General features: G+C 44.5%; 1 protein-coding gene across 1 annotated transcript in view; it reads left to right on the top strand.

Moving 5' to 3' along the window:
- The window catches only part of LOC133109643 (semaphorin-3F-like), a 38,635-nt gene extending 25,935 nt beyond the window's left edge, over positions 1 to 12,700 (top strand). Inside the window, exons 4-18 of the mRNA XM_061219092.1 lie at positions 1 to 50; positions 716 to 835; positions 1,515 to 1,608; positions 2,173 to 2,292; positions 3,397 to 3,542; positions 3,710 to 3,824; positions 4,115 to 4,184; positions 5,069 to 5,213; positions 5,653 to 5,875; positions 5,970 to 6,058; positions 6,433 to 6,474; positions 6,893 to 7,050; positions 7,711 to 7,778; positions 8,909 to 9,036; positions 10,863 to 12,700. The exon at positions 1 to 50 is cut by the window's left edge and continues 13 nt beyond it. Of these exons, the coding sequence (XP_061075076.1) occupies positions 1 to 50; positions 716 to 835; positions 1,515 to 1,608; positions 2,173 to 2,292; positions 3,397 to 3,542; positions 3,710 to 3,824; positions 4,115 to 4,184; positions 5,069 to 5,213; positions 5,653 to 5,875; positions 5,970 to 6,058; positions 6,433 to 6,474; positions 6,893 to 7,050; positions 7,711 to 7,778; positions 8,909 to 9,036; positions 10,863 to 11,201 (1,907 nt within the window). The 3' untranslated portion in view covers positions 11,202 to 12,700. The remainder of the gene's footprint in view (positions 51 to 715; positions 836 to 1,514; positions 1,609 to 2,172; positions 2,293 to 3,396; positions 3,543 to 3,709; positions 3,825 to 4,114; positions 4,185 to 5,068; positions 5,214 to 5,652; positions 5,876 to 5,969; positions 6,059 to 6,432; positions 6,475 to 6,892; positions 7,051 to 7,710; positions 7,779 to 8,908; positions 9,037 to 10,862) is intronic.
- Positions 12,701 to 16,307: the final 3,607 nt, after the last annotated feature.

A 16,307-nucleotide genomic window follows, 5' to 3' on the forward strand; every position in this document is an offset into this window, starting at 1 on the left:
CCTCTGTCCAGAGAACGGGACAGTGTAGGATGACTGGAAAAGGAGGACAGGTGATCTCTCCTTTTCTCTTATCGTCTCCTGTTTCACCAGGCTTGTCTCTCTCTCTCAAGCTTTTGCCGAAAGAGAGCCAATCAGCAGTGCCTCTCTGTGTGACATTGCTAGCAGCCACTCTGTACCCCTCCCATGTCGAACTGCTGATCCCGAGCTGGTGTGCGCTTAGTTATTTGGAAGGATGACTTTGTTTGGTTAATATAGCATGGTAACTTTCTCTGAGTGTTGCAGTGATTTAGCCGGACAAGCGAGTGCATTCTGCCTTCAAATGAATCCTGCTCGTAAAAAATAAATAAGGAAACATACAAAAAGTTCAAAGGCAGAGGGTGGGTATAGTCAGCTGTATATAAGCCAAGTACCAGGATTTAAACATGCCTTTCTCATAATTTTTTAATTGCAGTACATTTTATTGAAATCTCTTAATTTGCTCATAGCCCCAACTGAAGTAAAGTGTTTAAAGTGTGAAATTAGCTGTGGGATGTGCATACTTTGGCAATTTATGGGACACTTTTATTTTATATCAGTTTCTCTCCTTCCGCAATGCACAAATATGGATATACTGTATTAATAAATGACCAAACACCTGAACTGTGTATTTACCGATTGTATTGAACAATCTGAATTGAGAGGTGACTCCCTCACCCCTGTGCTGTCGTGATACCAGGGGGAGTGTGCCAACTTCGTGCGGCTGATAGAACCGTGGAACCGGACTCACCTGTATGCCTGTGGCACCGGAGCCTACCGGCCCATGTGCACCTTCATCAACCGCGGCTGGAAGGCCGAGGTAGGCACGAGGCCACGCCCTGACGCCACGCCCTGACACCACGCCCACTTCAGTTCAATGGGAATTCAAACATTATTAAATACACTCAGTGAGCCCTTTATTAGGTATTTATTACACTTATTTTTTAGACCTCTACTGCTGCAGCCTGTCCACTTAGGGTTATGATGCGTTGTGCGTTCAGAGATGCTCTCCTCCATATCACTGTTTTAATGTGTGGTTATTTGTCACCTTCCTGTCAGCTTTGACCAGTCTGGCCATTCTCCTCTGACGTCTCATTAACACGGTGTTTCTATCTGCAGAACTGCTGCTGACTGGAGATCAGCAGTTTCTGAGATACTCAAACCACCCTGTCTGCTAACAACAATCATTCCACGGTCAAAGTGACTTAGATCACATTTTTCCCACATTTTGATGGTTGATGTGAACATTAACTGAAGCTCCTGACCCGTATCTACATGATTGTATGCATTGCACTGCTGCCACAGAATTGGCTGATTAGATAACCGCATGAATAAGTAGGTGTTATGAAGTAAAATGTTCCTAATAAAGTGCTCATTGAGTGTAGATTTCTACAGAAATTGTAAAAATGTTGACTTTGGAATGGAGTCATAATTTTGAAGTTGCACTGACACATTGGCCACATCCCTGGTCACATCTCTGCCCTGCCGTCTCTGCTCAGGACTATGTGTTCCGGTTGGTTCCGGGGTATCAGGACTCGGGGAAAGGGAAGTGCTCCTATGACCCCAATCAGGAGAACATCGCCACCCTCATCAGTAAGCCCCGCCCACATCCTCAGAGCCTAACAATCTCCATTCTGCCTTCCAATATACACAGTCATTATCACTCCCTATTAGATTTAGTTCATTATCCTTCAGAGAGCAGTATGCAGTGAGTCCCATAATGTTTGGGACAAGGCATATTTTCTCTTTGTCTCTGTACTACACAATTTTAGATTTCTAATCAAACATTCTCAATATTTAAGCGTATCTTTATACATTTTGGTTTCACCAAAGTATGTCAAAACATAGTATTAATATGTCCCTAACATTATGGTGCACTGACATGGCGGGCTAAGTATAAAAAGTGCTGTAATTTCTACATGGTATACAAATCCAATAAAATTTAATAAAACCCTTAAATAAAAGCTGAGAATGTATAATGTAACCCCCTGTGAGTTGTGGAATACCAAGCCATATAAAAAAAATAATATATATATATATATATATATATATATATATATGTATATACATGTATGTCTTTGTCCTGAACATTATGGAGATCACAGTCAGTGACTCATATTTTCCGATAATCCCCTCTCCCCTGGCCTCTCCGTGCAGACGGGAATCTGTACGCGGGCGTGCACGTGGACTTCATGGGCACAGACCCCGCCCTGCTGCGCACAATGGGGGGTCGGCCGCCCGTCCGCACGGAGCAGTATGACTCTCGATGGCTCAACGGTGAGTGTGTGTCGGGTGTGTGTGTGTGTCGGGTGAGTGTGTGTTGGGTGAGTGTGTGTCGGGTGAGTGTGTGTGTCGGGTGTGTGTGTGTCGGGTGAGTGTGTGTGTCAGGTGTGTGTGTGTCGGGTGTGTGTGTGTGTCGGGTGAGTGTGTGTCGGGTGAGTGTGTGTCGGGTGTGTGTGTGTCGGGTGAGTGTGTGTCGGGTGTGTGTGTGTGTCGGGTGTGTGTGTGTCGGGTGAGTGTGTGTCGGGTGAGTGTGTGTCGGGTGTGTGTGTGTCGGGTGTGTGTGTGTGTCGGGTGTGTGTGTGTGTCGGGTGAGTGTGTGTCGGGTGTGTGTGTGTCGGGTGTGTGTGTGTCGGGTGAGTGTGTGTCGGGTGTGTGTGTGTGTTGGGTGTGTGTATGTCGGGTGTGTGTGTGTGTGTCGGGTGTGTGTGTGTGTCGGGTGTGTGTGTGTCGGGTGAGTGTGTGTGTCGGGTGTGTGTGTGTGTCGGGTGAGTGTGTGTGTCGGGTGTGTGTATGTGTCGGGTGTGTGTGTGTGTCGGGTGTGTGTGTGTCGGGTGTGTGTGTGTGTCGGGTGTGTGTGTGTCGGGTGTGTGTGTGTCGGGTGAGTGTGTGTCGGGTGTGTGTGTGTGTGGGGTGTGTGTGTGTCGGGTGTGTGTGTGTCGGGTGAGTGTGTGTCGGGTGAGTGTGTGTCGGGTGAGTGTGTGTCGGGTGAGTGTGTGTCGGGTGTGTGTGTGTCGGGTGTATGTGTGTGTCGGGTGTGTGTGTGTCGGGTGTGTGTGTGTCGGGTGTGTGTGTGTGTCGGGTGTGTGTGTGTGTCGGGTGTGTGTGTGTCGGGTGTGTGTGTGTCGGGTGTGTGAATCACGTCTTCTGCTGCCGCGGGAGGAGGTGCGGAATATTCCAGCGCAATTCGGATGAGCCCAGTGGGAATTCGTCTGATTCCTGCAAGAGGAATATTGCTATAAGGGTGTTGATATATGACTTTTATGACTTTACTTTTGACTTTTATTCATACTTTACAAAAAATTCATTTTGGGTGATTTTTTTCTCTTTCTTTCTCTCTCCCCCTCTCCCCCTCTCTCTGTTTCTCCCACACACACGCAGAGCCGGTATTTGTTCAGATCCAGTACATCCCTGACAGCTCAGAAAGGAACGATGATAAGCTCTATTTCTTCTTCCGGGAGAAAACCATGGAGACTGGAGGCGGGGCCAGCCCGAGTGTGCTATCGCGGGTGGGCCGCATCTGTCTGGTGAGAGCTGAGGAAACGCACGCGCTCAACCCTTCCGCTAAAATCCTTACACTTAAAATCTCCCTAGCGCACAGAAGGGTCAAAACTCCAAACGTAGGTGAGCTTCACTGTTCACGCTTCTCTTCCTAATGTGGGCCTGTCTTTGATTTCCTTCATCCAAACCTCAGAATGACGATGGTGGTCAAAAGTCACTGGTGAACAAGTGGACAACCTTCCTGAAGGCTCGGCTGGTCTGCTCTGTCATTGGCGAGGACGGAGTGGAGACCTACTTTGATGAACTGAGTGAGCCCACGGACCCGACCCCTGCAGAGTCTACTAGGCCTGCGTTAGCCCTGCGCTACGCTAACTTACAGTTCAATTCAAAATGTTTATTGCTGACGTCTCATCAGCTGTAATGTGCTCTCAATGCTGTCAAAGCCAAATGACACAAGCAGCAGTGCTGTATAAGATGGGGGCAGGTTCTGTAGTCTGGAGGAAATGCAGTTCTGATTAAAGGATATATAAACAATAGCAGTGAATGAAGGAATGAAAATAATGGTAACTTCCTCTTTTCTTCTGCTTCCTGTTTTCAGGGGATGTTTTCATTCTGCCTACTCAAGATGAACGCAATCCTGATGTATATGCTGTGTTCTCCACTGCTGGGTAAAGCAACCTCTGTTCTCATGATATGTATCTCTCTCTCTCTCTCTCTCCTCTTTGCCTCACTTCTCTTGTACAGACTTGTGTACTTACTGTTTTGGACTTTTTTGAAGTCTTCTCTGACTCAATTAAAAACAAATGTGAACACAAGACACTCAACACATGTTCTCTCTGCTCGCTGCAGATCTGCTTATCTGACATCTCTCGGCTCTCTCTCAGATCTGTGTGTTTTAGCTCGGAATTTAAAGGTTCTCCTGTGTGTGTGTGTGTTTCAGCTGGCCGTTTAAAAGTTTACTGGTGTGTGTGTTTAAGCTGGGTGTTTAAACGTTCAACGGTGTGTGTGTGTGTTTCAGCTGGGTGTTTAAACGTTCACTGGTGTGTGTGTTTAAGCTGAGTGTTTAAACGAGGGTGGCACGGATGGTGCAGTGGGTAGCACTGCCGCCTTACAGCAAGGAGGTCCTGGGTTTGAATCCTGGTCGACTGGGGCCTATCTGTGTGGAGTTTGCATGTTCTCCCCGCGTTCCTCCGGGTACTCCGGTTTCCTCCCACAGTCCAAAGACATGCTGGTTAGGCTGATTGGAGAGTCTAAATTGCCTGTAGGTATGAGTGTGTGAGTGAATGGTGTGTGTGCCCTGCGATGGACTGGTGAACTGTCCAGGGTGTATTCCTGCCTTTTGCCCAATGTATGCTGGGGTAGGCTCCAGCCCCCCTGCAACCCTGTTCAGGATAAGCGGGTTTGGATAATGGATGGATGGATGGGTTTAAACGTTCACCGGTGTGTGTATTTGTGTGTGTGTGTGTGTGTGTGTGTTTCAGCTCTTGTGTTTAAAGGTTCACTGGTGTGTGTTTCAGCTGGGTGTTTACACGTTCACTGGTGTGTGTTTCAGCTCTGTGTTTAAAGGTTCAGCGGTGTGTATGTACTCCATGGCTGACATCCGCAATGTCTTCAATGGCCCATTCTCCCACAAACACGGCCACAACTACCAGTGGACTGCCTACACCGGGAAGATCCCCTACCCCCGCCCAGGCACTGTGAGTACCCCCATATCCCTACCCTACCCCGACTCTTGCACAGTCAGTACTTCAAACTCCCTATCCCACCCCTGTTCCAGCGCAGTTAGTTCACTGGTAAGAAGCAGAGCATTTGTGACTGTTAGCTGTGGATAGTCTCTAGTTGAAGCAGCTTGGAGAATACTAATATTATATATTATATGCTATTATATCATGTGTGGTATATTGTGCTTTTTTAATTGAGCCAAATTTTACTCTAAATGTGTTGCAAACACAGCAAGAGACACTGTTGCAGAGTTATTGTTTTATTTTGGCTTTGGTCTCCACCACCTGTGGTCTACACACTCAGGTGTGCAAACCTTTATTCATATACTGAATTCATATGGTTAAAATGAACTGAGATTGAATTGGGTTTGAAAAGTGAACCGTTTTCCCCCCCCCCCCCCCCCCCCCCCCATAGTGTCCGGGTGGCACCTTCACCCCCGACCTTCGCTCCACCAAGGAGTTTTCGGACGAGGCCATCAACTTTGTACGCAACCACCCGCTCATGTACCACCCAGTGTACCCGGTGCACAAGCGCCCCCTGGTGGTGCGCACAGGAGTGGACTACCGTTTCACCACCATCGCCGTGGACCTGGTGGATGCAGTGGACGGCAGGTACGAGGTGCTGTTTCTGGGGACAGGTGAGCCACACGTCTGCACTGCACTGGTTGGGAAGGGCCCTGCGCGTAGCCAGCTCCACGTTAAAATCTTACCACCACCCCCCTCTTATTTCAGACCGTGGAACAGTCCAGAAAGTCATAGTTCTTCCTAAGGATCTCAGCACCTTAGAAGAGCTCATTTTGGAAGAAGTGGATGTCTTCAGGGTAATAGTAATAATCTATATAATAATATAGTATTTGTGTTTTATGTAACGCCCATGTTATGTGTTGCCTTACCTTACTTAATTATTTACATTATATAAAATTATGTAGTATTCTTATGTCATTACTTTAAAAAGTGCTAAACATTTTTATTGATATTGCCATTTTTACAGGTACATCGTTTTGCCATTTTTACAGTTTTAACCACTATATAATGTACTGTAATATACTGATGTTCATGTTTTCAAATTGTCAAGTAAATTCCAAATATTTCTAATATACTGTACAGTGATGACCAGAATTAGAGAATACCATCCATAACCCATTTCCTTCCCCATGCTTCCTGTATTACATGGCATATGTTTATTCGTTTCCAGACAGCAGCTCCTGTCAAAACGATGAGAATTTCCTCCAAGAGGGTAAGGATTTATGACTGTTTGTGTTCAGACGAGTCTACTCATAAAGAAATCCAGAATTTCCATAGAAATCCAGAATGCACATCTTGCCAAAAGAAAAATGAAAAGGAAGAAAATAGTTTCAAACATTCTGAGAAATGTGACCAATGAACAATGATCAGAATAAAAGGTAATTAACTCTGATTAGCAACGAAAAGGAAAATGGGCACAGTAAGGTTAGAGCAAGAGCAAGAAAAAAATATATAGACTGAGTGAAAGTCAATACGCCAATCTCATCTTAAATTCAACCAATCAATACACATGGTAAAGACAAAGAAAATGAAATCCCACTGTCAGTAAATTAAGTGTTTTTTAAAAAGGTAATAACGTTTGACATCTGTATTCAGTAGCGGTGATGCGTTTCCTGTCCTGGTTTCTATAGCAACAGCTGTACGTGTCGTCGGAGGCGGGGCTGACGCAGGTGGCCCTGCACAGGTGTCCAGTGTACGGGAAGGCCTGCTCTGACTGCTGCCTCGCCCGCGACCCCTACTGCGCCTGGGACGGAGAGAGCTGCGCCCCGTTCACGCCCGCAACCAAGAGGTACCCCCAACCCTGCTCACTGTGCCCCCAACCCTGCCCTCTGTACCCCCCAACCCTACTCACTGTGCCCCCAACACTGCCCTCTGTGCCCCCCAACCCTGCCCTCTGTACCCCCAACCCTACTCACTGTGCCCCCAACCCTGCCCTCTGTACCCCCAACCCTGCTCACTGTGCCCCCAACCCTGCCCTCTGTACCCCCCAACCCTGCTCACTGTGCTCCCTAACCCTACTCACTGTACCCCCCAACCCTGCTCACTGTGCCCCCAACCCTGCCCTCTGCACCCCCTAACCCTGCCCTCTGCACCCCCTAACCCTGCCCTCTGCACCCCCTAACCCTGCCCTCTGTACCCCCCAACCCTGCTCACTGTGCCCCCAACCCTACTCACTGTGCCCCCAACCCTGCCCTCTGCACCCCCTAACCCTGCCCTCTGTGCCCCCCAACCCTGCTCACTGTGCCCCCAACCCTACTCACTGTGCCCCCTAACCTGCCCTCTGTACCCCCCAACCCTACTCACTGTGCCCCCTAACCCTATTCACTGTGCCCCCTAACCCTGCCCCCTTCACCCCACTCCCAGGAGCTACCTGGGGTTCAGAATGTCAGCATGCCTTCAGTCCGTAAAGCACTGACCATAGCACTGCGTTCTGACTCCCCTCCCTCAGGAGAAGCAGAAGGCAGGACATTAAACACGGCGACCCTCTCCGCCAGTGCAGAGGCTTCAATGCGAAAGGTGAGTCAAGGTGCCTCTGATATGAGGTGTCCATTGCAGCTTCACACATGTAAGTTCAGTGCACTGCAAGGTGGTTTTCTCCAGTAACATGAGTTAAGATGATAGTTATGAAGCCAAGTGAAGCTGTTCTTGGCTCAGGAATAGCCACCGCTAACTGCTTCACACTTCCCTCTGTGTTAATACCCTTGCTGCATCCCAAACAGGGCAGAGGTTCAGCTGTTCAGCCAGATGGGCGGTCTGCACTGCTGTGTATTGTTCATGTGCTGTTAATGTCCCCCGGCCATCTCCTATACAGGAGATTAGCGGGAGAAATGTTGTCGCTTTGTTCAGGCACAATGCAAAGGCATAGGTTGTGAACAGCAGTCCGGACGCTGTAAATACATTCCTGCCGTGAATTGTTTTTGTCCTGCAACCCCAGGCCCATATCTGCCCCGGCCGTTGCATTTGATTGGCTTGCTGCCATGCTGAGGACAACACACTGGGATCCTGGGAGTTAAGAATTTAGATTCAGCCAATCAGAATAAGGAAATGAGAAATACAACCAGCCACAGTGAGAATCCGGAGTGGGCACATCCTGTGTTTTAGAGAGGAAGTGTATTTGAGCAAGCTGGCACACATTTACAACTGTCAAACTGAATAGCTAGAATATTTGAAAATGGGCCTTTGTGCTGCCTTTTCAGTTATATTCATTTTTCACAGCACTCTTTTCAAAGACACTGTCACCAAAACACTTTGTAGTTAACCCTCGTGTTGTCTTGAGGTTCAAAAATGACCCGCCACTATGTTTAACGGCAGAGAAAGCCCCCTAAATGATCTTTTTTTTTTTTTTTTACTTGTGATGTGTGACAAGTTGTTTCTTCATGCAAAATTTATTTGGGGTTTAAAATTCAATGAAGCTGCTTTATTTTAGTGAAAGCGGGTTATTTATGACCCTTCAGACAAGGGGAGTATACAGAATGTTATGACTACACAAGGCTTAAACAGGAAATCAGAAAATTGAACAATACCAAGCCTAAACCCTGCCCCCCACCCCCACAAAAAAAAAAGTTTGCTAAAAGTTACAGATGAAGTGTCTTCCTCTCACGCATGTATGTGTAAGATATTCACAGCTTCCTCTCTCCCCATCCCAGTTGAGAAACGTCTGAGAGAGACGGTGCAGTTCGGGGTGGAGGGAAGCAGCACATTTCTGGAGTGCCAGCCCAGGTCCCCCCAGGCCACCGTCAAATGGCTTTTCCAAAAAGACGGGCGCCGGAAAGTGGTAAGAGAGTTTAACTGGCTCATCAGTAGTCACTCAAAACATTGGAAATGCTTTCATGTCAGAAGAAACCTTTATATACAATAGTAAGTATTGTTATACAAAAATATAATTGTCAGCTGGGATTTGAGTGGTTTAACATGTAATTACAGTTTTTTACAATTGTTTTCACACTTGTCTCAATACCATGTCCACTTTTTCAAAACTCTTCACACAGTGTGCTTTTGAAACACACACCTGAGCACATCAGTCAACCTTTGGTGCAAAATGCACTTCAACCACCAAAACACTTCATATTTCACCCAAAAGTGACTGATGCTGCCGTAACTATAGCATATGCATTCTCCCATAAGACTACTTTGTCACTCAATGTTCAATGAACTACAAAACACAAACCACTTGGAGCATTGCTAAATACATATGTTATGTGTTTCCCTTTCATCTATTTTTGCATCCACAAATATTTCAAGCCAAGCAGCTAAAGAAACTTCTGATCTGTTGGTTTGCCTCTCACAATAGATGTCATGACTGAGTGCGGTAAATTTACAGTAAACTGTAAATGAATGAATGTTTTACTGTATCGGAAACCCAGAATAACAATCTTCGCTGTGCAATGTAAAACAATATATGATAAAGAAACAAATCACAAAAGTAACAGTATTCTTCAGGGGGTTTACAGTATTTTGCCACTATTGAAGCCACAGTGGATCTAGGCAAGTTTGGTTGAACCCTCGAACCTGCTTCCCTTAGGGACAGACCACATGATCTATGACTGTGGCTCTGATTTCATCAGACACAACTGTTCTTGCTCTTTCGTGACGTCTTCTTCCTCTTCCTCTGGCTGCATCCATTTTCCCCACCAAGGCTAAAGAATGCAAAAGCCAATCCAAAGGTGGCCCCTTTTGTATATGTGGTAACGGAGCACAAACAAAAAACACCTGGGTAGGTAGTTCACTGAAATGACAGCCAGGTGTTTCAGCAGTACATATACAGCAGTAATAGTGGAAAAATCTCTTCAGTGACAACTACATCTATATTTTCCCTATATACATGCACATTTCACTGCAAGTATGACCACTTTTGTACAGACGGTAACGAAGCTGCAAACAAAAAAATTGAATAAACGGAATAAACTTTCTTCTAAAATCAGAATGATCTGTCTTATGTATTTCAAGAATATAGTTTCATTTTTCTGTCAAAATGCAACATATTTCCATCCACAGTGATCAGAATTTTATTGGGTTTTGAACTGAAAGTTAACTGTTTTGAACAGAGTATCTAAATGTCTGCAAAATTTGCTGTATTTGTACAGACTCTTGCTGGTAGTGAACTCTGACTGAGAAGAGGTATTCATGAATTTTGGAAGAAGTGAGATTGAATGCCTTTAGTATGAAAGCAATGCAACAATATCCACAGTTTAGTTCACATAGTCTATTGATATGGTGAATGTGTTAAGTGTTTTGAAAAAGTGGACATGGTATTGAGACAAGTGTGAAAACGATTGTAAAAAACTGTAATAATATGAACACATTTTATTTGTGTAACTTATTCATTTAAGTAACTTCTAAAAGATAACTTATAGAAGATAAAAATACTGTTCTGGAAAAGGATGTTGAATGTTACATTAGCAACGCTGTAGGCACCCAGCTTGAGTGTTTTATGAGGGAGAAATAACAGGCAACAGCTAATTATCTCTCCATTCACCTCTTTCTCCTTGCATCCTTCCCTCTCTCACTCTCTCTCTCACTCTCTCTCTTTCTCTCTCTCTCTCTTACTCTCACACTCTCCCCCTCTCTCTCTTTCCCTTCCCTTCTCTCGCTCCCCCTCAGCTGAGTCGGGACCGGGAGGTGTTGAAGACGGGTCAGGGGATCCTGTTGAAGTCGGTGACGCAGTCAGACGGGGGCGTGTACCACTGCGTCGCCACGGAGAACAGGTTCAAACACACGGTGGCTCGCGTGTCCCTGCGCGTCCTGGACCGGGAGATCGTGGAGGCGCTCACCTCCCCCGACGGCCCCCCCGAGCATCAGCACCCGCCCGCGCCCCCGCCCCCGCCCCCGCCCCAGGCCGAGGTCCGGCTCATCAACCAGTACTGCCAGTCCTACTGGCAACAGCTGGAGCCCAAACCGCCCAAGCGCACCAGCCGGCGGCACGCCGAGCGCCAGGACTAGTGCAGGCGAGGGCGCGGGACTCGCACTGAGACTCTGACTCCACTCTGACTCCTGCCCTGCCCTGACCCCACCCTCTGCACGCTGAGAGTCAGGACCACTGACGTTCTGCCCCCCCCCTCCCGTCCTGCCTGAATGCCCCCACCGTGCTGAAGGTTGCATCACAGATTCAGGGATTCCGGCAGGAAGGGTCACAACTTTATCTGCATTTTCACACCAAGTTCTGCTCCTAACTGTAATTTACCCGTCCTTCTTCCTGACCTGACATTTAAGCCACAGGCCTGGATAAGCTGACAACTGACAGTTGAAGACTGTTTTTGGTTCCCGATAGGAAACGTTTTACCGTGACCATATCCTCCAGTGAACCGACTTTGGCATATACTAACTAAATGAGCCAGAATAATTAGTGGAAACAAAAACCTGAAGACACCCCACACCGGTTGCCCACCCCTGCTAAAAGGACTCCATGTTTAGGGTTAACAAATTCACTTTCTGCAGGTGTAGGGTTGCTTGACAGTGGGGGTCTCAGACCCCAACGACTCCCCCCACAGCTCTCACATATGAATAGATAGTTACTTAGTTGGATATGTGATGTTACTATGCACTTTGTTGTAAATCAAGTAAACCAGTAGAAAATCAGTTCAAAGCCACAGAAAAAAGGCACGGGTAACCATGTCCACTGTGAAACCACAAACTTTCATTACAAAGGTTTTTTTCAAAGTAAGCTGTGCACAAATTGTATGAATAAGGAACAGTATAGAGCCAAGATGATGTCCTTTTGGTTCATGATACTAAAATAAACAGGGCTGAGGGGCATCAGTGAAACATAAGCCAGTATTCCTGCTGAACGGCACATGTAGAGCTAAGGTGCAGAGCCGATACGAACGTAAACATTGGGGAAATGATCGTGGCTACAAATCACCAACATGTCACAAAGGAAAAACAAACGCGTCAACTCAAGATCCATTGAGGCTTCATGGCGTCCATTTCACCCAGTCCGCCTTGAGTTTAACCGCAAAGCCTGCATGTCTCCCTTTGTCAAGACTCTGGGTTCCAACGAAATCATAACCCGACCACAGGTGGGGGCTAATACATACCATATATTTAATATGTGTGTGTCATGAATCGTTTTCATGACCTGCTAAGTGCAATCTGATTTCACCGTGTAAAAATGATAGTATTTATTTCCCCCTGATGGGTTTCCATTAGCACAGAAGCTGTACCTCCGAATGACTCGTATCCACAGGAGGTCCTCGGGTGTGTCTCTCAGTGCGCATAGATCAGCATCGGGGCAAACACTGTACAATATTAGGTTCTCACGTTGAGCATGCGGTCAATGTGTCGTATTTATTGATTTACTCAGATCAGTTTAAGCTTACAACTGATTTTGGATTCATTCTGCTGCATGGTTAAGGTATTCCACCCCGTTTCAGTATCACTAACCCCAATTTAGCCAAGGTCCTTGTTGTTAGTGAGTCTTTGAAATAGTTTCTGTGTTTTGTTGTGCTTTTTTTGGTGGTGGTGGTGGTGGGGGGGGGGGGGGGGATTTTGCAAATATGACTTCACCTCAGATGTTACATTATATTTACCAGCTTTTGTAACCATGGCAACAATCTCCACTCTTTCTACTCGGTGTTGGGTTGTTTTATTCTTAACACGGTATGAAGGTCTAATCAAAATGAAAGGGAACTGAAAACGAAAGCTGTTATTTCTGGTGTTTTCCCTCTGTCAGTTCTGTACTGTTTTTGCCCTCCTAATCCTTGGGTATTTTTTGTGTTTTACTACTTTTTAAGGGAATGTACAATATTTGCATACTGTTTATAGCTATCACATTTAACACGTGTGTTTCAGAGGTAATGTAAAGTAGATCAGTGGGCTGGTCCAAGCACTGATATACTTGTCCAGATGACCAAACATTACAAGATCAGAAAGGACCAAACGATCCATTACCATATTGATCCATATTAATCCATATTGAGCATCTGCTGGACCTTGGAGGAAGTTAGGATGTGCCCAGACTGCTGAACCAGTCATGGTGAAGTATCAAAAGAGTACGGGTCCCAGTGTGAAAGATTCCACCGTTATATTCATTATTTATGTAGACTATACATGGCAGGCTTTGGTTTAATAAGCAAATTGATGTACTCTAATCTGAGAGGCTTTGATATTTTTGGACCAAAACTGACCCATTCCCTTGGAAAAGACTGATGAGACTTGTGTGAACGAAAAGAGAAATTTAATAAACATGGGTGGATCTGTGTTAATAATTCTTCAAATAAACACAGATGTGGAAAATCCTGACCTAATTCTCGTCCAGTACAATACTGCAGTTGTCAAAATCCCTAGAAGAGAACAGGTGTGTGTGTGCGCGTGTGTGTGTGTGTGTGTGTGTGCGTTAGTGCTGCTTCACCCTTCTGGCTGGTTTGTAGGGTTTTTGCGTTGTCTAATTATTTAAATGAGTTTAACTGGTTTAATGAATCCTCCCCATCTGATGTAGGGTGTGCATTCTTCTGTGCATCACCCAGGTGGGTGATACACACTGGTGGTGCTTGAGGTGAGTTTCCTTACTTCTCTGTGCTTTGAGATGGAGAGATGGAGAGATGGAGATGGAGGGATGAAAGGTGCTATATAAATTCAATGTATTTGTTCATCAACAACAGGTCAGTGTAGATATGCATTTTCGTGTGATTCTTTTATTTGGCTGCCAGTGAAAATGTTTCTGGTCTGTTGTTAAAACTCCTTGGGCCTCATTTACCAAATGTGAGCCAAACAAAATTGACCATAATTTCTTCAGAAATGCATTTACGCCAATAATCTGGGATTCATCAAAGTCTTCGGATGTCAGTTCGTTTATAGGATCTGAATGTACTTTGCGAGTGGTCTCAGCTGTTCGTATTGTGTGTGTAAATGAAAGCATGCGGTTGTAAAGCGTTTGCGCTTTCATTATTCAATTAATTCATATTTTATTTTGATTTAGAGTGGCAACATTATTTTTATATCATATAAAAAACACAACTGGATTCAACATTAAAATGGGTGATGTTTCATTCGGGTAATCCTGATTAATTAATGCTTAATTGGAGTTGAATATAAATTCCATAAAACACATAAACAAAGTTTGCTATAAATAGGGTGTACAAGGCATAGCGTAGACATTCGTTGCTATGGTACCTCTCTTCATTACATTTACATGTATTGCTTTAATAGAATATTTGGCGCATGGCTTACTTCGGAGAGAGTGTATATAAGAGTGTATATAAGACCGAGTCGATTCCGACTGCCCAGACACCCCCTTCTGAGTTTCAGGAGCCAGAACTTGTGGTATCCGCACGCCGTTCCTGTCCAATTCCAGACCGTGTTCCTGTGCTTTCCGTCATCAGCTTCTTTGGGACTGGCACAGGACAGTGAAAATATATCGCTGTTGCCTGTCGCCCTCCTTGGTAATTCCAGACAGCAATGTCTCTCCTATTGCGTTATAACTTTGCCTCCAGTTTTATGTCGAGACAGAGTTTACAACAACAGCAATATCTCCACTGTGTATACAGCACAGTAGGACGACACCGACTCTGTTCATATTATTCCAGGCCTATGTGGCACAAGCATGGTTTATGTAGTCTATAGAAACAAAAGTAGGCTTAGATTGTTTGTTTGCCGCATTAGTTTGACACATCTCATTAAATTGTCTGGAATTGAATTTTGTGGTCCTTATAAGGTATTTTACCTTTTTACCTTTTACCTATGAGTTTTGTGCATGCGCTTTTTGTTTATGATCAATTGATATTCATCAACATACACACGTAGGTGTGAAAAAAGCTGTGTCTACGTTTATTTGATAAATCCGGCAGAATTTGTTAGTTCGCTTCCGATCACATGAATTTGCACAGATTTAAAAATATCAATAAATGACGCCCCTTATAATATTGACTTCCCCATGAACCCCTGCTGCTTGCTATACTGATTGGTATTTCAGATATTTATTTGTGGATGTACATATTAATATGATATTTGTATGTTGATGATGGGTGAACAGGAAGTTTTCTTGTGTTTTGTTCAAGACGGTTGGTGTGCATTGAGGGATAGTACTTTTCAGAACTGTAGTTACATGTTTATACATACAGAACATGCCCCACAATGTAAGCTTCTCAAACATAAATGCATGCAATGCTGACATTAAAGGTGAAATCTGATGAATACTTTGATTGTGTTTGTATTTTGAATAGTATCCTGATGGTTTGGTTTTACCTACTTGACGTGTAACAATTTGGACCATTTTGTTATTTTTGCCTGTTTAACCATTCCAGCAGGGGACATACCATTAATGATTAATCTGTGTTTCTATTTAGAAATTAAATCTCTATCTTGTGGATTTCCCTATTTTCTCATTTAGCTGCACTCTGCTGTAGTTTTATGATGTACAGTTCCAGTCTGCCTCTTTTAACCTCTTTAGCCTTTTTAATTTGGCGGAAAATTGTTTGTATGAATTTCATTCCCACCCGAGCCTCAAAAAGAAAGGTAGAAAGGTAGAATTCAACAGCTTGTTTACAGCAAGCCTCTCAGTCAGCAGGGCCATGTAAATGAGGTCCAATCTCGGAATGTGTAAACATGGCAATACTTCACAGAAATATTTTCCCTCCAAGATAACTGTCCATTGAAATAAATTTTGTTCTGCTACTATAACACAAATTATGTAATTTTCTATATGCCTTTGATGTGTATTAATGCAATTCATCATCTTGTATTTGATGGACTAAAGCTGTGCTGCCTGTTTTCCCCATGTGTATCTTGTGCTAGCTTATACCAGTGAGGGTGTTTGTAGTTATTACAATATTGTTAGAAGTAATAAATATGTATTATAACCTTGGGGAAATTACTGTTTTTTTAGTGTAGTTGTCTAATCGTCTCCCTCATAGTTATACACAAAAAGTAATTTATTGATTTTCAGGTATACTTTTTTTGTATCGTGAAATATGTTAGAAATAAATGAAGCTTCACTCAATAAAAAAACTTGGGTGTCATTAAAACATCCATATGTAGAAAAAAACATACTGCATCAGTTAGCACCAGTTAAATGTCAACTGCATAATAATTATGTTGTATAGGACCATAAAT

The sequence above is a fragment of the Conger conger genome, chromosome 14 (assembly GCF_963514075.1).
Source record: "Conger conger chromosome 14, fConCon1.1, whole genome shotgun sequence".
Classification (NCBI taxonomy): Eukaryota; Metazoa; Chordata; class Actinopteri; order Anguilliformes; family Congridae; genus Conger; species Conger conger.